Source organism: Chrysochloris asiatica, unplaced genomic scaffold (assembly GCF_000296735.1).
Source record: "Chrysochloris asiatica unplaced genomic scaffold, ChrAsi1.0 scaffold00117, whole genome shotgun sequence".
NCBI classification, from domain to species: domain Eukaryota; kingdom Metazoa; phylum Chordata; class Mammalia; order Afrosoricida; family Chrysochloridae; genus Chrysochloris; species Chrysochloris asiatica.
In genome coordinates this window covers 10,399,599-10,423,282 of record NW_006408635.1, presented here as the reverse complement: position 1 = coordinate 10,423,282, position 23,684 = coordinate 10,399,599, and the positions used below count along the sequence as shown (strand labels likewise).

At 41.0% G+C, this 23,684-nt stretch overlaps 1 protein-coding gene across 2 annotated transcripts in view; it reads left to right on the top strand.

The window, feature by feature from the left end:
- The first annotated feature begins 861 nt into the window (after positions 1–861).
- The window catches only part of LOC102835720 (plasminogen-like), a 62,508-nt gene continuing 39,685 nt past the window's right edge, over positions 862–23,684 (top strand). For both annotated transcript variants that reach the window (XM_006868472.1, XM_006868473.1), the window contains exons 1-5: positions 862–910; positions 7,079–7,214; positions 14,965–15,071; positions 19,703–19,817; positions 22,969–23,108. In XM_006868472.1, the coding sequence (XP_006868534.1) occupies positions 862–910; positions 7,079–7,214; positions 14,965–15,071; positions 19,703–19,817; positions 22,969–23,108 (547 nt within the window). The remainder of the gene's footprint in view (positions 911–7,078; positions 7,215–14,964; positions 15,072–19,702; positions 19,818–22,968; positions 23,109–23,684) is intronic.

Below are 23,684 nucleotides of genomic sequence, written 5' to 3'. Positions count from 1 at the left end.
CTAAAAGTGAAGAGGATTTAAAATTCTTACTAATTAAGATCAAAGACCACAGCCTTTGATATAGGTTGCACCATAATGTAAAAACAACAAAAATCTTCATCACTGTGCTTGTCATTAAGTGCCATCCAACCAATTCTGACTCACAGGGATCCTATGTACAGCAGAACAAAACACAGCCCAGTCCTATGCCATTCTCACAACTGTTGCTGTGTTTGAGACCATTGTTGTGACCACTATGCCAGTCTTTCTCGTTGAGGGTCTTCCTCTTTTTTTCTGACTCTCTGCTTTACTACACATGATGTCATTCTCCAGGGACTTGTACCTATTGATAATGTGTCAAAACTATGTGAGACAAAGTCTTACCATCTTCACTGTCCAGGAGAATTCTGGCTGCACTTCAGCCAACACAGATTTGTTTTAGAAATCCATAGAACTTTCATGATTCTTGACCAACATTATATTTCAAATGAAGATTATTCTACAGTCTTCCTCGTTTATTGCCCAGCTACTAGATAACTAAAATGTTATTATTGTGACTATTATTCTAGGCAATACAAAGGGAACAGAAGCAGAGGGAAAGAAAAAAGACTGATTGGGAAAGATGAAGAAGTGGGCGCAAAGGCAGGCAGCTGTGGCGTCCAAGTGGGGGAGAATTGTTATCACCACTTCCCAGCATCTATTGCAAATCCTGCTCTCAAACATTTTGCAAGATCCCTACTCAAGGTAATGTTTGGACCCTTTGGAGTAGGGACCTCTAAGAGAATCATTAACTTTACAGGTCTATCTTGTTTGTAGATGGGAGTCAGTAACATTTTGGGCTTGGGACACACTGTGTTTTGGACACTGCTGGCCAGTCCCAAAATGGAACAGAAGAACGTGGTCCTTCTATTTCTTCTATTTCTGCAATCAGGTAAGACTCAAATGCCTCTTATTTTCATCTTAGCAATGTCTGGATGTGCTCTGTACTATTATTTCATACCATAACTTGGTGCACACCTTGCTTGATTTAGTTCTTCATTACACAAGCACCCCAGTTCAGAATCTATTATGAGATGGAGGAACTCTTCAGACTTAAATTTAATGTCAATGTAAGTTCTGTCAGGGAACACCTACGGGTAGAGTTAATAATGAATGACTTTAAATCGAAAAGATTCAGCCCAAAGGATTGTTATTTTAGTTCGGAAAAAGATCACTTCAACTAACAAACCAAAGGCTGTTAGTTTCTTTGCCTGATTCTCAGTATGATGAATTCAGAACCTGTTTGTGAAGGCATTATGTACCTCTCCCTTCAAAATTCATTTAAAACAATGAATGATCTCTTTGCATCTGTTTGACCAGTCTATGTAATTGGACTCACCATTTCTGTTTGCCATGGCTTAAGTAACACTTTCCATATTTACATATCTGCTTCTTATGCAGGGAAAAATCATAGCAGCAACTTACCAAATGATGTGTGTAGATGAATTCATTTAGTGTTTGGGGTACTTTTTCATGTATATGTCCTATCTATCTATCTATCTATCTATCTATCTATCTATCTATCTATCTATCTATCTTCAGATAAATACTTCTGGTGTGGCCCTGTAGGATCAGCACTATACTGCAAACCACAAGGTCAGCAGTTCAAACCCACCAGCTGCTCCTAGGAAATCCTATACAAGTGGCTATGAGTCAGAACCGACTCCATGGCACACAATAACAACAAATATTTACATTGAGTCATGATGTGGTGCTGTAGGGTAAGCAATGGACTGCTACACAAGGTTGATGATTCGAACCTCTTTATTCATACTGGCATTTTTACCTGGTAGGACAAATTCAGTTTATCTATCCACGCTGTGAAGACAATGGAATCTGGACTTGGAAAAATCATGTTATTATCTATCTCTTGGCCCAACTATCAAATCCAGCAAATGAAGAAATCAAGATTAAAACCAGGGCTTTCCAAGGAGGATTCTAGTGTTCTTGCTGATTTAACTCCATTTAAACCTTCTTTAAAATCTTCTAAAAATGTCCTAGTAGCCTTCTTTTTCTTTTTTAATAGGTTTATTGAGGTCTAACTCACGTAGCATATGATTCACTATGCTATGTGAGTATGCAACTCAATGGCTTTCCATATGCTGAGAGCTGTGCCTCCCTCACCACACTCAACTTGAGGACATTTTTGTTACCCCCCAAATAAACCACTTAGCCATTACCCCTCCTTTCCCTCCCCACCACAATGCCCCACTTTTCCTCCCTAACCCCAGCCCCAGCAACCATGAATGTACTTTCTGTTCCTACAGATTTGCCTAATCGGGCATTCCATAAAATGGAATTGTCCACTGATCTAATGTTCTTTATAGAAACAATGCACAGACACCTAAAATCTACTTTATAAATGACCCGATAAAAGTTTCCAAGTTGCATTTTAAATGAGAATAAAATATATTTGGATTTAATGCATTTGAAATGGCAAAGAAAATAGGGAGCAGGAGAAGGTTAAACAAAGAGGATTCGTGAGTAGTGGTTGTGTATGTTTGTGGTGGCTGAGGGGACGTCTGTTTTATTTCCGCCATGGAAAGGAGGAGCCAGAAAAAAAAAAGGACTTATTGCATCCAAGGGTTAGCACAGCCTCCTCTGCACCAGTGTTAGGATATGTTTTAACCAACCTAGAAAAATCTCTGTCTTTCTAAGCCTCTTTTTGAAAGGAGTATAAATTACCGTTATACTCCATGGAAGTAGCTTTCATCTTTCCAGTGTGCTGAAATGCCCAGAGAAAGAAAATAAAAGAAAACAAACCACCGACTCTTTCCAGTGGATTCTGAGAACTGGATACACATTTTGCATTTCACCAACCATTATGGTTTGCTTTCAAACAGACAAGCATGTACACACACCAAAGTGATTTTCAAATTCTCCCCATTACTAATAAAACATATTTGCTTTGGTTTTCATATATGCCAACTTTTGACCCCTAAGAAGAAGAATAAAATATAATAAAAATAAAAATACTTTTACTAAAACAATGTGTTCAATATTCCTTCTCCAAATAAACAAGATTGCACCCCATTACAATGTGATCTACAGTGCAATAAAAAAGAAGTTTTGTTGAAAATGTATCAAAACAACAACAAAAAATCATCTTCTAGAATATTTCTTTGGAACATTAGCTCTTAAGGTAGATGCAGTGGGTTTACAAGTTGTAATTTGCCGTGTATTTAGAGGGAACCTAAAGCAAGGATGATATAAAAAGGAATTTTCTCTTTATTCTTAATAAAACCTTCAGTTTGCTAAAATGTTTGCACCTTGAGGTGGAACTATGCTCATTGTCAGTTAAAATAACAATGTCACCTTCAAACATAGACTAGGCTGCTATGCTTCCCAGAACCCTTCAAGAAGCTTAACATTTTATCAGTGACAACTTACAGGTTTATTGTGTGTTTGGTTTTGAGATCACATAGCGATCCGAATTTACCAAAGCATGACACTTCTTGGGATTGAGATTTTGATATTGAACAAAGATATACTTTTTCCCATAATCTTCGGGCAGATTTCTCAAATGCTATCTAGAGTATTAAGGTTTAAATCGCATCAACCAAATTCAAGGATCCATCCTTCTAATATGTTGTTTTTGAGGAAGGAACCAGTAGCAGGTGTAGAGAACAGGTGAACTTTGCAAGAATCCATTAGGGTGCATCTTCCTCTAGCACGCATGTGTATTTTCAGGGTGGGCAGGTAAGGTCTTTCTGAGAATAAGAATCAGGCCCCTAGGGGTCCTTTCTGCTAGACACATTTCTTCCATATACAGATGAGCTTCAGAAGGTCTCATCCTTTATTTATTTATTATTATTTTTACATGGGAGGACATCAGCTTCACATTGATCCTGTCATGTATCATTTCCTTGCCATGGTTACAATCCCTTCCATGCATCATCAGTCAACCAAAGGGTATATATACCCCGCAAGCCTGCCCCCCTATCATCTGCACACTGCTCCTCTCTCTCTCTCCTGGTCCAAAGTCTCCAGCCACTCCATCTCCCCATGTCATTGTCTCTGCCTCCATCCCTGGCATTGCTGCTTCTCTGGGTAGGGTTCAGTTATCTGCTCTTCTCCTTTGATGGTCCCAGGGACCTCTGCTCCTAGACTGTAGGGTTAATCGCCCCCCTCCCTTTGCCCCAAAATGTCCACCTTTACATTTCCAGCCCTTACAATCAGTCCTGATAACAATTATTCGCTATTGTATCGCAAGAGACCTATCAGCATCTCCTTTCATCAGCCCTGATTAGGCAGAATGGATATTACTCAGTGGAGATTTTACCTTGCTCCATGACCTCTGAATCTAGGTTCCCTCTTGAAAGCTTGTAAGCCAGTCACTTCTTGCCTCTGTAGCCCCCTTCCCCCCTTTCTGGGTGGCCAATGTCCAAGTTTCCCATCCCTGTCCTCTCCGTGTGTGGAGGAGATGAGAATGATCCTCGCTGTGAAGATTTGTTCACTCTTTTGAGCTATTGCTTCCATAGATGTATGTCAAGTTCATCAAATTCTGTCAGATTGTTCTTTTTTACCTCTTCTTTCTTCTTCTGTTTGAGCTCTGATCATCCAGTCATTGAAGCCAGGTCAAGTGGGTATTATTTGCAAGTGTGGGTGTACTTATGCATGTGCCCTCTCTTCTTATCAGCTGGATGCTTCACTCTCCACTCTAGTCCTCTGTGGCTATGTCGCTGACTCCAGGTCCAAGAGTTTTCTGTACTTGGCACACTGCTGGCCAACCAGGTCTCCATCTGGTTCACAGGAGTCTATTGAGTGTTGTAGGGCTTAGTTCATATCTTCATTGCTGTTTTTCCCTCACTTCCCCTTATCAGTGATGAACGTGGTCACCAATCAGAGCATGCATTCCCACTGAGCCTTAGTCTTAGAAGGGGGTTTGCACTGAGGGGGACCCAACCACTTGCCTTGATGTCTCCTGGGTGAGCCACTTGTTTGTTCTTGTAGTAATCAGTCGGCCTGCCTATATTGTTTTGTGTTTTTCTTGTCAGTTTTTCTAGAAGGTCTCATCATTAAAACAAATTCCATGATGGCACATTCCCTCCACAAACTGCTCCAGTCACTGTGGACTTCTGAAAGTTGTGTCTCTCTCATGCGTCCCCATTGCCAACTTCATAGCCTTGCTTTTCCCACCCACCCTGGCTTTGTTCTTCTCTCTTCTCTGTGTAGCCAAGGGCACCATCGTGCCTGATCCAGGGAAAACTGCTAGTTCATACCTCTCATGTCCCCCTATGGAAGTCATGCACATTCCATACCCAAAGGATAGAGCTTGCATCTCCAGACATGGAATATAGTGTTTCTTTTAAATGCCATCTAGTCAGTTCCTGACTCATAGTAACTCTGTACAGGGTTTCCGAGGAGTGGCTGGTGAGTTCAAAGAGCCCACCTTACAGTACAAACTGACCTTGCTGTCTAGTGCTTTATCCTACAGCACCACAGGAGGACTCCAGACTTGGGTTGTTGTTGTTAAGTGCCATTGAGTTGATTCCAACTCATAGTGACTCTATATAGGGTTTCCAAGGAGCAACTGGTTCAAACGACTTTGCAGTCTGATACATTAGCCCACAGCACCACACCAGGACTCCACACCAGACTTGGATTAGCCCTGACAAAATCAGGTTAGGTGTTGTGTGGAGCCTCAGGACAATGACCACTGTTTGCAGTCTTGTCTGTGGAACCATGGCTGGCACCCCATTGGCTACTTCTGCAGCAACAAGGGAGGAAGTTGCTTTCAGACAAATTCTTGGCCTCCAGTTTTATCTCACAGACTAATCCTGGCCAGTGTTTATCCTACAATCTGCTTTTGTGCAGTATTCTCCTAAAGGCCAGAAAACTGACAATATTGTTGCAAAGATTACCTGCCAGTAACTGTGGTGTGTCACTGTGCCCAGTGTGAAAATAAGAGTCTTGTGTTTTAGATGAGTCTTATCCCCCAATAATTTTTACCTGAAATGAATCACAATTTAGTTCCACTAGTTACTGTTGTGTCAACTCTGACTCATGGTGACCTCACGTGTGTCAGAGTAGAATTGGGCTCTATAGTGTTTTCAATGGCTGAGTTTCCAGGAGATTACCAGGACTTTCTTCCAAGGTGTCTCTGGGTAGACTCGATCCTCTAATCTTTTGCTCAGCACCCAAGGCATTGACCATTTGTACCACCAAGGAACTCCACAACTTAGTGCACTTCTGATTCGTTCTTAATAAAGCCTTCAATTTACTAAAATTTTTGCACCTCGAGGTGTAACTATGTTCATGCCACCATCAAACAATTGGCCTCTAAGTCTCATTTATGTCCAAGAATAGACAGAATTCCACTAAACTTGGTAACATTATCACCACTTGAAGTCTTGTCTCCACTGATGATCACTCAATGCTCTTTCATGGCAAAGCAATAACAAATGTTATTCCTGTGTGTAGTTTAATATTCATTAAGATAAGGAGCTCTGGTAGCATAGTGGTTATGAGTCAGGTTGCTAACCTAAAAGTCAGCAGTTGGAAACTACCAGGCATTCTGCAAGAAAAAAGATGAGGCTTTCTGCACTGGTAAAAATGTGCAGCATCAGAAACCTTATGCAGGGTCACTATGGGACTCAACTCCCTGCCACACCCCACAACCATTCACTAATATAGTAACTTAGATGCTGCTAAGTAGTTCTAACTTATCAATCCAGTTACTGTACTAATATAATGCAATTTTGTAGTTCTTGTTGTTAGGAACTTTTGAGTCAGTTTGGAATCATAGCAACTCTCTACAGGGTGGTTGGTGGGTTTGAACCACCAACCTTTCAGTTCCAACAAACTTTGCTACCCAGTGTTTATTCTACAGGCCACACCATGACTCCACAATGCAGCCTACTACCAACACACTTTAATATATTACAGCAATCTACAATTTCCTAACTCACCAATTGTATTCACGACCATCCATTCTACTTCCAAAAACCAGCAAATCTCCTTTCATTGATACAGAGCAAACAGATAACAAAGTCATAGTAATTAAGTAATGGAGTTGATTCATTTCACCAGTTGTTCCTCTTTTATTCTCCTTTTTTAGGTCAAGGAGATCTCCTGGATAACTATGTAAATACCGAGGGGGCTTCACTGTATAGTGTCACCAAGAAGCAGCTAGAAGCAGGAAGTTCGGAGGAATGTGCCACCAAGTGTGAGGAAGAAACCGAGTTCATCTGCAGGTATTTTCTTTGTCATTGCTGCTCTGCAGAACCCTTGTGGTCTGAGCCATTATGATTTTGATGACAAGGCATGTGATCATGCACTGGAGGAGCTTGAGGCTATGGCCCTCGACCACCCTTCAGGTCTGGGAAGGAACTCACCCTCATGGCCCAATTTCCAGTCAAACAGTTGATAGGTATATGGGGGTGTGTGTAGATAGGTTGGCGGTGGAAGACAATAACACTAGTAAGGTATGCTCATCATGGAATCATTCAAAATCTAAAGGGCAACATTTTCCTAAGAACAAAGTTAAGAAGAGCTGGGAAGTTGGTGGAATGCAAATGGGAATCACAGGGAGAAAGCTGGATAACTGCTGTTGCAGGGAGGGGATTGCAATCACTGTGATAAAACAAAGTGTAGGTATTTGTTAATTGTAATACTGATGATCTTGTGTGTAAACCTTCACTTACTTCACAATAAAAAGTTAAATTAAATAAAAAGATAGTAACAATAAAAAGACACGCACTCATGGATTAATTAACAATAATAGGATTTAAGGGAAAGTAGGAAATGTTGTTTTTTATTTTCTGACTCCAGATCTCTGCACATTTTGTTGTAATATTTAGCTTTATCTTCTTGAGCTGTTCTTTGATATTTTCTGTTCATCTCTGGGACCTCCTCATTTTTTCCATTTGCTTTAGCATCTCTACACTAGAGAGCAAGTTTCAGTGTCTCTTCTAACATCCATTTTGACCTTTTCCTTCTTTCTTTGTCTTCTTAATGACTATTTGCTTTCTTCATGTATGATGTTCTTGATGTCATCCCACAACTCTTCTGGTCTTCTGTCTTTAGTGTTTAATGTATCAAATCTGTTCTTACGATGATCTCTAAATTCAGGTGGGGTATATTCAAGGTCATATTTGGCCAAATATTACAAAAAAATATGCTAAGATCTGGAGTCTGAAAATCAAAAAGGAAGAACACGCTCAGCATTCCTCAAGCTGGGGGAACTGAAGAAAAAATTCAAGCCTTGACTTTCATTATTGAAAGATTCTCTGGACAAATTTTTGAATGATACAGAAAGCATCAAGATAAGATGGAAGGAGTACACAGAGTCACTGTACCAAAAGGAAATGGTTAATGTTCAACCATTTCAAGAGGTAGCATATGATCAAGAGCCAATGATACTGAAAGAGGAAGTCTGAGGTGCATTGAAGGAATTGGCAAAAAAGACACCAGGAATTGATGGAATAAAAATTGAAATCTTTCAAGAAAGTGAGGTGGCACAGGAGGCACTCACTATCTCTGCCAAGAAATTTGGAAGACAGCTGTCTGGATGACTGATTGGAAGAGATCCATATTTGTGCTCATTCCAAAGAGAGGTAAGCCAATGGGATGTGGAAATCATCGGACAATCTCTTTGATATCCCAAGCGAGTAAAGTTTTACTAAAGGTAATACAGAAATGGTTGCAAGCTTACATTGATGGAGAGAACTTCCAGATGTTCAAGCTGGATTCAGAAGAGGCCGTGGAACAAGGTATATCATTGCTGATGTCCGATGGATTTTGGCTGGCTGAAAGCAGAGAATATCAGAAAGATGTTTACCTGTGTTTTATTGACTGCACAAAGACTTTTACTTGTGTGGATCATGACAAGCTATGGTCAACACTGTGAAGTATGAGTATTCTGGAACACTTAATTGTGCTCATGAGGAATCTATACCTGGACCAAAAGGCAGTTGTTCGAACAGAACATGGAAACACTGAATAGTTTAAAATTAAGAAAGGTGTGTAACAAGTTTATATTCTTTCACCATCCTTATTCAACCTGTATGCTGAGCAAATAATCTGAGAAGCTGGGATATATGAAGAAAAACATGGCATCAGGATTGGAGGAAGACTCATTAATAACCTGTGATATGCAGATGATACAATCTTGCTTGCTGAAAGTGAAAAGGGCTTAAAATATTTACTGATGATGATCAAAGAGCACAGCCTTTGATATGAATTACATCTCAATGTCAAGAAAACAAAAATCCTTACCACTGGACCAATAAACAATATTCTTACCAACAGAGAAAAGACTGAAGTTGTCAAGGACTTCATTCTTCTTGGATCAACTATCAACACTCATGAAAGCAGTAGTCAAGAACTCAAATGACGTATTGCATTAGGCAAATCTGCTGCACAAGACCTTTTTAAAGTGTTGAAGAGCAAAGATGTCAGCTTGAGGACAAGGTGTGCCTGACCCAAGCCATGGTCTTTTCAATTACCTCATATGCATGTGAAAGCTGGACGGTGAATAAGGAAGACCACAGAAGAATTGATGCCTTTGAGTTATGTTGTTGGAGGAGAATATTGAAAGTGCCATGGGCTGCCCATAGAACCAACAGATCTGTTTTGGAAGAAGTGCAGCTAGAGTGCTCCTTGGAAGCAAGGATTGCCAAACTTCACCTTTGGACATATTGTCAGGAGGGACCAGTCACTGGAGAAGGATATCATGTTTGGTATGGTGGAAGGTCAGAGAAAAAGAGGAAGACCCCCAATGAGATGGATTGGCTAGGTGGCAGCATCGATGGACTCAAGCCTAGCAACAATTGTGAGTCTGGCCCAGGATTGGGCAGTTTTTCGTTTGCTGTGCATAGGGTCGCTATGAGTCAGTACTGACTCGATGGCACCTAACAACAACAACAGGAAATGTCATGGAATCAGAATTTTGAATCTTTCTTTCTTCCCTCAATCTGAAAACTTATCAACAGTTTGTTGTTTTACATTTATTGTTCTTGTTAAGTACTGTTGAATCAATTCTGATTTATATTGATCCTACATAGGGGTTCCAAGGAGTAGCTGGTAGGTTTGGATTACTGACCTTTTGGATAGCAGTCCAGTGCTTATTCTACAGTGTTACACTAGGACTCCCAAAGTTTTTTGTTGTTGCTGTTAAGTGCTGTTGAGTCAATTCTGACTCATTGGGACCCTGTACAGGGTTTCCATAGAGCAGTTGGTGGGACCGAACCACTGACTTTTCAGTTAGCAGTCCAGTGCTTATTCTACAGCACCACACCTAATTTATTAGCAACCCCTTTTTATAGATTACATAAACACGAGTAGCTATTGTTCTGAGGCCTACTCTTCAATGTCATTAATACATATTGAAGGAACCCTGGTAGCTCAGTGAGTTGTTTAGCTGGGCTGCTAACCACAAGGTGAGAAGTTCGAATCTACCAGTCACTACATGGGAAAAACATAAGGCTTTCTGCTCCTGTAAAGATGTACAGCCTTGAAAACCCTATGCAGGGTCGTTATGAGTCAGGACCAAATCAGTGACACACAACCACAAACAACACATATTAAGTGAAGATGGCATGAATGGAAATGGCTTGCACCCTAAGGAACAAAGAATTTCAGTGCCTGCCCTTCTTGTATGCATGCTGCAGTCAAAGAACCTGGATATAATGTAGGTTTTAAATCTAGATATATATAAATATGTGTTTGTCAAGTTTACATAGCTGGTTAGTAACCACACCTGTGCAACTAAGATTTCCATTTCACCATTACCAGAGAGCCTTCGTTCTCTGATGTCATAAAGGAAAGAGATAAAAGAGAAGGAGGGAGTAAGGGAAGAGAAGGAGAGAAACAGAAGAAAGAAGAGAAAGAGGAAGAAGAGGAGAAAACATTGACTATATAAAAAGTATATATTTAAATGTTCCCATTGTATCTAATGTCTTTCACTACAGTATATATACACACACATACACACACAAACACACGAGGATGAGTCAAAAATTATCTGCACTCTGGTTATATTAAAATGCTTCTCCACATCCACGGCTGAAGATAACGTTGAGCATACATGTGAAATGATTCTGTCATATAGATGAATGACAGTAGATTATATGACAAATCATTTGCAAATCTGCAATGGCTCTACCTATAAAATGATCCATGAGAAACTTGGGTTTCAACAAGTATGTGTGAGATGGGTACTGTAAAACTCAAAGAAGTGCATAAGCAGAAGTGTTTGGACACCTGCAAACAAAATTTGGACCGATACTCAAAGGAACGTAAGTTTCTTTAAAAAAGTCATTACTGGTGATGAGACATGGATTCATCACTATGAGCCTGAGATTAAACAGCAGAGTATGGAATAGAAACATTCTCAACCACTGACCAAGAAATAGTTCAAAAGTCAACCATCACTCCCCTCTAAGACTGATACTCAAAGGGAACACATGTGCAGGCATATAACCCTGCAGGTGACCACAATGGTCTATTGGTGAGTGGACTCAGAGACAAAAAGGCAGCACTGAAGAAATGGGATGAGTTCAACCACGTTCATTAGTCTCCCATTGACCTGGAGATGTGAGAAAGAAGAGGCAGGGCCGGTTGGTCCAAAGTGTGAAGAAACCTGGGGACACCTGAGCCCACGGAAAAGGACGTAGCCATAGAGGGCTAGAGCTGAGAGTGAAGCATCCAGCTGATATGAAGTGAGGGGAGATGCACAAGAACACCCAAAGTTGCAGATAACACCCATTTGACCTAGCCTTGATGGCTTGATTATCAGAACTTGACTAGGGGATGATTAAAAAAAATTTCTTTTGATGAAAGAAATGAGGGCAAATTGCTACAATTTGATGAACTTAACCTATTCTCATGGATGTAGTAGCTCAAAATACCAACAGAGAGGGAATGAGTCTTCACATCAAGTATCGATGCTATCCCTGCTGTATACAGGGTATATAGGGATGGACAACTTAGACACTGGCTACCTAAAATGAGTGGGCAATAAAGGCACGAAGTGACTGGCTTACAAGTTTTCAAGAGGGAGTTTAGTATAAGAGTGTTTGGGGGAATATAGAGTCCCCACTGATAGTTCTCATCTTGTCTAGATGGGTATGGTGAAAGGATATGGGGATAAGATTCTTATGATTCAATAGTGAATAATTATTACCATGACTAATTGTGACTGTCACAATTGTAAAGGTAAAAGTTTTGTAACAAAAATGGGGGAATAGTTAATCTTACAGTCCAGAAACAAAGGACCCTAAGACCATCAAGGGAGAAGAAAACAAGTGGAATGCAGGACCCTATCCAGAGAAGCAGCAATGCCAGAGATGGAGGCAGAGATGGGGACATGGAGAAAGGCAACAGCTGAGGACTCTAGACTCATAGAAAGAGAGGGACTGAGAACTGGCGACCAGGAGGCAGGCTTGCAGGATGTATCCTTTGGTGATTTAAATTATTATATATGCCTGAGTGTTAAAAAAGAAAAAAAAAAGCTAAAATGGATAGAGAGAAATACTGTTAGCTGATGGTACATGGAAGAGATTATAATCATTGTAATGAAACGAAGTATATGATTTGTTGAATGTGAAACTGATGATCTGCCCTGTAAACTTTCACCCAAATCACACTAAAAACTTAAAAAAAAAAGTCACCCATCATCTGGAAAATTGATGCTTACCGTTTTCTGGGATTTTCAAGGACCAGTGTTGGAAAACTATTGGGAAAAATGTTCAACAATCGTTACAGATGCTTATTACAGATGCTCACAAAGAACTGAAGCCTAAACATTGGATTAAATGCAGAGGACTGCTATCCAAGGGCATTGTGATCTTCCGTGATAATGCATGCCCACACACTTCTGCCCACATTGCTGACACTCTTCAAAAACTTCATTTTTAGGTGTTAAAGCATCTTCCCTATAGTCCTGATCTTGCTCCACTGGAATTTCACTTGTTTGGTCCCCTAAAAGCAGCCTTTTATTTATTTTTTTTTAAGTTTTTAATTATGAATTATGCTATAGTTTACATGGGAGAACATTAGCTTTACATTCATCCTATCATTATTTGTTTCATTGCAATGATTACAATTTCCTGCATGCATCATCAAACAACCAAAGGGTACTTCCTGCAAGCCTACCCCCACCCCTGGCCACCAATACACAGCCCCTCTCCCTCCCTGAGTCCAGAGTCCAGATTCCAGCTGCTCTATCTCTCCATGGCATCTTCTCTGCCCCCATCTCTGACATCACTGCTTCTCTGGGTAGGGTCCCACACTCTGCTCTTCTCCCTTGATGGTCCCAGGGACCTCCGCTCCTGGACAGCAAAATCAACCACTCCCCTCCTTTTGCTGCAAAACATCTACCTTTACATATTCAACCTTCACAGTCAGTCCTGATAGCTATTATTCACTATTGTACCACAAGAGTCTTATCCCCATCTCCTTTCATCAGCCTGTTTCAGGCAGATTGAAAACCACTAGGTGGAGATTCTACCTTTCCTCGCACCCTCTGGAACTAGGCTTCTTCTTGAAAGCTTATAAGCCAGTCAGTCACTTCTTGCCTTTGTAGCCCCATACCTCCTTTTGGGTAGCCAGTGTCTAAGTTGCCCATCTCTGTCAACCCTGCGTACCTAGAGGGTGGGAATGATTCTCACTGTAAAGATTTGTTCCTTCTAAAAGCAGCCTTCTGAGGACAAAGATTCACCTCTAACAGCAGTTCATTCCTGACTCACAGCTCAGTCAAAAGCATTTTTAATAAGGGAATACAAAAGCTTGTTGGTAGATGGGCAAAGTGTATTGAAAAGCAAGGAGATTTTGGTGAAAAATGATGTACTTTTCTTTTCTAAAAGTTAATTAAAATAAATTCTATAGTCAAAAGGTGAATAATTTTTTACTCACCTTTGTATATATGGAGTGCTGTGGCTCTGTAGGATAAACACTAGAGTGCCAACCATAAGTTTAGAGGTTTTGGCCCACTAGTTGCACCTGGGGAGAAGGATGAGTCTTTCTCCTCCTATAAAGAGCGTCAGAAATACATACAGAGTAGCTGTGAGTCAAAAGTGACTTTATGGCACTTAACAAAAAAATGACAGAGATAGATAGATAGATAGATAGATAGATAGATAGATAGATAGATAGATTTAGTTATGGCAGCTAATGTGATGTACTGATAAGTATCTGGCACATGGAAGTGGCATAATCAACTCTGTATTGATTCAGAGGAAAGAACAACCCCTAAGGGTTGGACCATTAGAGAAGATCTCCAGGAGGAGGTGGGAACTGAGCTAGGCTTTGAAGAGTGGATAAAATCTTCATATGCACCAACAAGGCGTGGTGGAGGCATTCTGGGTGTGGGGAAGGTACAATGGAGGCGGTTCAAACAGGGTTCTGATGAGCTGGGGAAGTAGGCTGTGAATGGCTTTGAAGGCCATGCTGAACATCCAAGGTAGACAAGCTGATGGGGTACAGGGTAGAGTGGGAGTGGGGAGAATGGAGACCTGGAGTTCCTGAGTCATGTAGACCATCCTAGGAATGGTCACTACAAGCAATCAGAGTTGCTTCTTTCAACACAAAAGCAAATATCCTGGCTCTTCATACAACTTTTAAGTAAGATCAGTGAAGAAAGAGTAAAACAATTTAGAAAGAAAGAAAGGAAGGAAGGAAAAAAGAAAAGGAAAAAGAAAGGAGGAAGGAAGGAAGGAAGGAAGGAAGGAACGAAGGAACGAAGGAACGAAGGAACGAAGGAAGAAAGAAAAAACTCGGAGGGGAAAAAGTATGTGAAAACAAGTGTAGCTTGGATGAGTTCATTTTCAGTGCTCAATGGATGCTACAGCACAATTAGTTGAAAGGGAGTATACCTGAGCTCCCTCGCCTGTCAAGAGGTACAATAGTTTTTGCTGTTGCTAGTGAATTAGGTTGACTATGAATGTTTGCTTTTCTTAAATAAATGGGACATATGGCGTGGTTTTGGATTTGTTTCTACTGCAGGTCTTTCCAGTATCACAGAAAAGAGCAACAATGTGTGATCATGGCTGAAAACAGCAAGTCTTCCACTGTTATCAGGAGGAGAGATGTGGTTTTATTTGAAAAGACAAGTGCGTACAATGCTTTCTCGTCTTCTTCTTTCTCCTACTCTTCTTTTTCTTCTCTTCCCTTTCCCTCTCCTTCTTCCCTTTTATCTCTTGAATCTATGACGCCAGAAAATGTAAACACTATGGTGGTAAGGTGAGCGCAGGTGTGGCTACCGACGAGCTATGTCAACTTTGACTGTACCACTTCACCTCTTGGGCGTCATGTACTGATTTCTACCTGTAGGATCCTGAACATGAGACATTCAGATATGTATTTTATTTTTTTAAGAAGCTGGGGGTGGGGGTGGGATGGGGAGGAAGGAGTCTGAAATTCCTGATGACCTTGGTGTCTTCTTGGTTTTTGAAAGGGGATGGGTGATGCAGTCATGTCTGTATGGAGATAGGCTCCCTAGCTTCTGTCTTAAATTGCCCACTTCTTTGGTTGTGGCCTTTATTCTCCTTGTCTCTTAAATGTGCAAAAACCTCATTTCCTTCTCTCTAGTGTTCTCTCTCAAAGGAGCTCTGGTAGCGTAGTGGTTATGAATTGGGCTGTGAACTGCAAGGTCAGCAGTTCAAAACTACCAGCTGTTCCATGGGAGATAGATGAGGTTTTCTGCTCCTGTAAAGATTCACAGCCTCAGAAACCCTGTACAGGGTTGTTATGAGTCGGAACCAACTCCACAGCACATAACCACCACCACTACCAAATGCTGACTATATGGTCCCATTGTTTTTGACAGGAAGTGGCCTGGATTCCTGTGGAAATCATATGTCTTTTTATACATACAAAAGCCCTATAAGATTTTAATGAACATATGATATTTTTAACACTATGCTCTGTTGTTTGCTAATTATTCTTGTTGATAAGTACCATTGATTTGTTTCTGACTCATAGAGAACCTCGATAGGGATTCTGAAGCTGTAAATCTTTGGGGGAACATAAAGCCTCATCTTTCTCCCATTGAGCTGCTGGTGGATTTGAACCTTTGACCTTGTGGTTTGCAGTCCAGTGCTTATCCTACAGAGTTACCATGCTTCCCTGTTAGGTACTATTTGACCTCTCTTTGTTTGTCTGTACCATCCCTGTTTATCTAACCTCCCCATCCTGACCATTATTTTGAACACAGTCAGCTTCAAACTAATGTAAGCAGTCACCCCAGGTTCAGATTGGTGTCAGATCAGAATGACCCTTGTCACTTTCCTCCAAGCCTGCTGCCTTCACCAATCCAAGTCACCAGTGATTCCAGCCTGGACCACAGCTGTCCTGATTATAAACCATTTATCATACCAATTCCCCTCTACCAGTGCTCTGTAACTGAGGGTGATAAAGAAGCCCAAAGCAAAGCAGAACAAACCCTACACCACTTCAGTCGAGTTGATTTCGATTCTTGGCAGCCCTGTGTGTGCAGAGTAGAACTTCACTCCCTAGAAATGTACTTCTGTGATCCTTGGAATACAGATTGCCAGGTCTGTTTCCGAGGAGCCTATGTGTGGGTTCAAACTGCCAACCTTTTGGGTACAAGTCTTGTGCTTAACTGTTTGTCCACTCAGAGACTCCAACAAGATCTTGTTTCATGTATGAGGGTCGGTCAAAAAGTAGTGCTTCTAGATTTCCAATTCATACATGTGTGGGTTTATTACACACAAAACGTGTGTAAACATGTCTCTGTGATCAGTGGATGGCTACAGGCAAGTTCTCTCAGTGATACATTTGTCTGAGTCTTGTTAGGGTGCCTTCCAAAAAAAAAAGTCCAATCAAAACAGTGACTTCTGAGGGAATTTGCTGGGCCAGTTAAATTCAAGGTAGAGCTCAAAGGTCATGGAGGCATTATTATTATTTTTTTAAATTATTCCAAAGGGGTCATCTTGATAGATTTTCTTGAAGCACAGGAGGCGATCACAGGGGCTTATTAGGAAGAAGTATTAAGAAAATTGAACACTGCATTGATGAGAAAAAGGCCAAGAGAGTTGCACTGAGGAATTTTTTCTTTTCTATCACAACAATGGACCTACTCATTTTTCAAAGGTAGCAACAGCTACCCTAAGAAAGTCTCAGTAGGAACCCTTACCACATTCACACCACAACCCTGACTTTGTCCCTTCAGACTTTTGTTCTCAAAGAACATTTAAAAGGAACACACTCCGAGTCCCTCAAGGATGCCAAAACTGCCATTTTGTTGTGGTGTAAGTGGAGGAGCACAGAATTCTCGGGGGAAAAGGTTAGGGAGCCGGAAACTCCACCTTCACAGTGTATAGACCTAGATAAAGGAGGGGTCCAGAAATGATAGCTTCACATTTTGATGTTTTTGTTTAATAAAGATTACTTTGATTTTGTAGCAATACTTTTGTTACTTACCTTCATATTTTGTATATGTATGACAATGATTTGCAACAGTCTCTTGAGTCTATGGCAACAGTTCATTTTTAAGATTTTCACAAGTATTTCTTCAGGCTTGTGCTGCTTCTATGCATTGATGCATCTTTTTAGGTTCAGTTAGCTGTGTCCCTACAGCCCTCCTCCCCTTACCCATTTACTTCTAATTCCTGAGACTAAAGTACAGATTAAATGGAAAATGTATCTGCTGAACTTAATATTTGTTAAAGGAAGAGATCACAAGGATTACAATAATATATAAGGGGGCTTCAAAACGTTCGTGGAAAAATGAAAAATTTCACGAACGTTTTGAAGCCACCTTATTTATATGTATGGTACGATTTTCCTTAGAAAACAAAGATTTAAATATGTCATTTGTAAATTGTTAACCAAAAGGAACACAGGAGTAACTGCCAGCATTAGTTTGAAGTTGCCTGTGTTCAAGGTGACCAGCGGGATGGGAAGGTTATATAAACACGGACGGGAACAGACAAACAAAAAGAGGTTGAAAGTCAACAGTGCTTGTTTCCTTACTGGTGAGTATCGATCCCTTAACAGACCCCTACCCAGGTTTTCCTGGGGGGGCAACTAGTGTCGGATCAGAATGACACCTGTCACTTTCCTCCAAACCTGCTTCCACTACCAATCCAAGCCACCAGTGACCCCAGCTTGCATCACTGTTGTCATCAGCCACCTTACCCAGGAGTGGCTTGCACATTGGTAACTTTAACACGTGATGTCCCTGCTTAGAATTCTTCAGCGTGTACTTGCAATAAATCCTGAATGCTGACCAAATGCTGCTGGTCATTAGCATTTGTATCTTTGGCTCACAAACATCCGCGTTGGTGGTATCCCTGTTCTTCAAACTCTCCAGTGACACACTTCTTCAGTCTGGATGTCCTTGGTCTCTGCCTTGCCCGTGGACAATTGCTTGATCTCTTTCAGTCTCAGCACAATATCACCTCCTTTTCAAAGTCTTCCTTGGCTCCTGGGACCTCCCCTTTACAAAGTTCCTGCATTTTTCACTTTCGATATGCAAAATATATCAAACACATATTTGTAATATATTTAGTGTAATAATGTGTCTGAATGAAGATGCATTTGCAATCATTTTATATAGTATTGAGGTAAAAGTATTGCAGTTTGCTCTAGGTACATTACAAGTGTGGTGGAAATGGTTTGACATAGCTATTAAATGAAAGGGCAGAGGTTTGAGTCCATGAAAGGCTTGGTAATCTTCTTCCCCCAAATCAGCCATTGAAATTCTGTGGTCCAAAGTTCTCCTCTGACAGACATGGAGTCGCCATGACTTGTTGACAGCAGCTGGTATTTTCTTTTCTTTTCTTTTCTATTAGAAGGGTTTTATCCTGGTAATTGATCAGGTATCATAAAACATACATGTTTATGTATCATACACATATATTTTAAACCTTTTAGATTTTCATTTGAAACCTAGATTAATGTCAGCACTTTTTGATGGTGAGCAGAGGTTTCTTTCTTTTTTTATTTTTAATATAGGTTCAAAGGATACTATGTTTGGTAAGGTGGAGGGTCAGAGAAAAAGAGGAAGACCCCCAGCAAAGTGGATTGGCAAAGTGGCAGTATTAATGGGTTCAAGCGTGGCAACAATAGTGAAGCTGGCTCAGGATCGAACAGTGTTTCATTCTGCTGTGCATAAGGTCGCTGTGAGTCGGTACTGACTCGGTGGCACCTAACAGCAACAGCAAGATTTATCTGTTGAATTTCTTGTGTAAACTATTTACACTTTGATGCACTGCATAAAATAATCCGTTTTTTCTCTCTGAAGTGGAGCAAGATCTGAAGACATGTTTTTATCAGTCTGACAGTAGGCTTCCTTTGAAATTTCTATGATTCCCCCCCTAAGTCAAGGACTTGACTTGCTCTCAATGGACTTGACAGCAATTTCAACAATGATTCAGCTCTTTTCAGTACTTAGAACCATCAACTTAGTTTAAAAAACTATAAGCAGAGCAATCATTCTATTTCTTTCTTTCCACATTTCTGTATCGTTCGGATCATTTCAAATGAAATAACTGGATATAAACTTTTATAATAAAAACAGTGGACTCTTGATAAGTGTATGAAGGGCTTCAAAATCTTCATGGAGAAATACACTGTTAGACTGCAAGAAGAGGTTGGGCTCTGGTGGTGTTTCATTCTGCAATAGAGAGCTTTCACTCAGGTGACCAAGCATTACGGCCTTCTCCTCAGACTGCTGGCCTAGTGGGTGGTCTCACACTCGGCTTTGGCTTTCTTCCAGTGTATCTTTCAGAGTGCAGGACCGGAAATGGAAAGAACTACAGGGGCACCATGGCCAAGACCAGAGATGGTGTTCTGTGCCAGAAGTGGGGCGCCGAGTTTCCTCACAAACCCAAGTAAGAGTTCCTCTTTCATCTTTGTCCACATGCTGTGTGTAGGTAGAGCAATTCCACGACATCTCAGTGTAACCAGATGAGTGATGACAGTTTTGACAGAATAAAATGGAAGTTTATCTTGTTCCCTAGTGTTACTGTCACAAGATACCATGAAGCAGAAAGTTGTACAGATGAGAAAAGTCACAGTTCTGGAGACTGGATGTCCAAACACAGACTTTCAGCAGGGCCATGCTCTCTCCCCAGGTGCTAGTGAGACATCCAATTTCTAGAATTCCAGACTTCTCTTGGCTTGTGGATGCATCTTCACATAGTGTCTGCCTTTCTTCTGTGTGATTCTGTCTCCTTGTCTATCTTCCCCTTTTATAAGACACCACTCAGAAGGTATTGGGAGTGCGGTTGCTCTGTAGGAAAAGCACTGGACCATGAAAGACAAGTCTGAGGTTCAAGTTCACCAGTCACTCCTAGGATGAATGATGAGGCTTTCTGCTCCTACAAAGATTTACAGCTTTGGGAACCCAAAACAAGGTCACTGAGTCTGAGCCATTCGATAGCACTTAACAACGACAATATTTTTCTTTCTAAAATAATGTAGTGATGAGGAATATGCATTTGAATTTTCAAAGTAGTTTGAATGAACATGAGGAAATATCTCAGGTTATCCAGAAAAGAGTCCTGGTGTGGTGATGTAGTATAACCACTTGACTGGCAAGTGCCATGGACTTGGTTCTGACCCATAGCGATCCTGTTTAGGGTTTCCAAGGAGCGACTGGTAAGCTTGAACTGATCACCTTGAGGTTCAAACCAACTTTGCAGTCCAGCACATTAACCCACGACTTCAATTATTTGTAACAGAAGTGCAGAAAGTAACTATCCTCCAATTACTTCTGAGTATATGATTCTCTGGAAGTCCTAGAGCAGAGAAGGCTACCTAACAAAGGAGAAAAATCAAAATGTGAATTCTGAATCGGGTCTGAGAAATGATGAAAGATGACTATGTTTAGAACTGAGATGGTCTAACTCACACATACCACTGTAGCACTTGATCACATGTTCACCTCAACACTGAGCCCACTGAAGCACAAGAGTAGGTAAAACAGATTGAAAATGGATTATCTTATGGCTTTTGTGACTTAATGGATTGTCATCCAAGCCACATCTTAGTATGACATTAGGTGGCCTTAAGCTCCTGGAGCTCTGGTAGCGTAGTGGTTACGAATCGGGCTGCGAACCTTAAGGTCAGCGGTTCGAAACTACCAGCCGCTCCGCGGGAGAAAGATGAGGCTTTCTACTCCCGTAAAGATTTACACCCTTGGAAACCCTGTACAGGGTCGCTATGGGTCGGACCCGACTCGATGGCACTCAACAACAACAACAACAACAAGCTCCTGGTGTGGTGTTGTAGGATCAGCACTGGACTTTACACCACAAGGTCAACAGTTCAGACCCAGCAGTTGCACCCTGAAAAGCCTATATAGGGTTGCTATGAGTAGGAACCGACTGGTTAACACTTAACTACAACTTGTCAGTTCTGACTCATAGCAACTCCATGCACAACAGAAGGAAACACCAAGCATCCTCATAACAACACTGAGTCCAGTGTTGTTGTCACTGTGTCAGCCCATCTCATTGGGGTCTTTCTCTTTTTCACTGACCTTCCACTTTTACAAGCATGTATCTCCTTCTCCGGGGACTGGTCCCTCCTTACAATATGTCCAAAGTATGAGAGACAAAGACTTGTTATCCTGGCTTCTAATCGTTATCCTGGCTGTACTAATTCCAACAAAGATTTGTTCATTCTGACCCCTTATTAAGTAGCAAGTTAGTGTTTGCAACCCCCAAACAACTTTGCTTTACTGCATCTGTGTCAGGTGAGCAGACTCAATTTCCCTGTTAGATGAACAAGACTTTCAACTCATAGAGGTGAAATAATCAGACCAAACAGCAAAATCCTAAACCTTAGGGGCCTAGGAGAAAATCTTGGCCCATTCTGCATCACAGATGAACAAATTGAGGTTCCGAGAAAGGCCCGTTTAATATGTCCCGAAACAGGTATGTGAAAAACCAGAGACAAAACTTGTCTGTGTAGACTCCAAGTCTCATGCTTGCTCTTTACTTTGCAATGTTCACATAGCAAGTCACCAACTGGGACTGAGAATGAGGCTAGTCCCTCAACCCTGCCACCTGACTGAGCTCAGGCTGTGCCCAAGAGAACACAGAATTTGCAGACCACCCTTGGTCTAGGAGCTTGATCTTATATGCTGTTCCAGAACAGGCAAGATTTATTTTGTTTTACTTGGCTGCACCTCAGTTTCCTCACTTGTGAAATAAGGACAACATCTGCACAGTGGTTAAGGTGCTTGGCTGCTAACCAAGAAGTTGGTGTTCAAATCCAACAGCCACTCTACAGGAGAAAGATGAGGCAGTCTGCTTCCTTAAAGACTTGTAACTTTGGAAACTCTGTGGAGCAATTCTACTCTGCTCTACAGGGTTGCTATGGGTTGGAATCTACTTGAGTGGGCTTGGTTTGGTAGAGTTTGTATTCACACCCCATGAGAGAATATATAAAAAGGTTTTAATGTAATGACCATCACCTAGTTCACACAGACTACATAGTGAGCAATACATAAATGGTACTAAACCATTACTGGGGAAGTAGTGTTGTGGGTTATGTGTTGGTCTGTTAATCACAGGATCATAGGTTTGAATCCACCAGCTGCTCAGTGAGAGAAAATGAGGCTTTCTTCTCCCATAGAAATGTACAGTCTCAGGGTTGCTTTGAATCAGAACTGACTCAACAGCACCTAACAACAATAAAACCAATATTATTTTCACAGAGCGAAGGGCAATTGATAAAAGCAAGTGTTTGGAATAAATAAAAATCTCTTGCAGGCTCTGGAGGCCTTTTTATTTCTGCTGTGAATAAAAATGCTTTGACTCTACAGCTAACACTGTTCTGTCAATATAGCAATAATGCTCACCTTAGCTACTGTGCCTGAACACAGCCCGACATGAAATTCTGATACCACACTATAGCAGGACTGGGATGTGCTGGGATGACAGGAACAGACAGAACATTTTAACCTGACTTGCTGATAATACATTTGTTTAAAAAATATAGCCAGTCAATGTGCTTTGTTCCCACACTCTGCAGCTATACCCCTGAAAAATGCCCTTCAGAGGACCTGGTTGAGAACTACTGCCGGAATCCAGACAATGATGAGAAGGGTCCCTGGTGTTACACAACCAACCCAGAAAAAAGATTTGACTACTGCAACATTCCTGAGTGTGAAGGTCAGAAGGACTGTGTTTTGTGTTTAAAGAACTGGCAGTAGAGTCACTATCAATCACCCATTAGTTTAGTGCTTGCAAAATGGAGTAATTGATGTACCTCTTAGGAAAAAAAAACACAAAAAACCTCAGACACCGCCTCCCCCAGCATCGCCTTAAGTTAACATTATTTTAATTTATTTAATTGTAAATTGGGTGAAGGGTCACAGAACAGATCAGTTTTCCATTCAGCAACTCATGCGTATTCTATTTCATGTTATTGATTGCGATCCTCACAATGGAACATCACTCAACCCACGTCCTCACTGAGTGTCCTGTTTCCATTCCTCCTTCTGCCCTAATTCTTCTGAACTTCATTCATGGGTAAAATGTTGATCTTTTGGTCTCACTAACCCAAACCCAAACCAACTGCCATTGTGTCAGTTCTGACTCATAGCAACCCTGTATACGGTTTCTGAATTCATGTTTTATTTTTTCTACTACATTAACCATTTCCTTCTGGTACAATGACTCTGTGTATTCCTTCCATCTTTTCTTGATGCATTCTGCATCATTCAATAATTTGCCCAGTGAATCTTT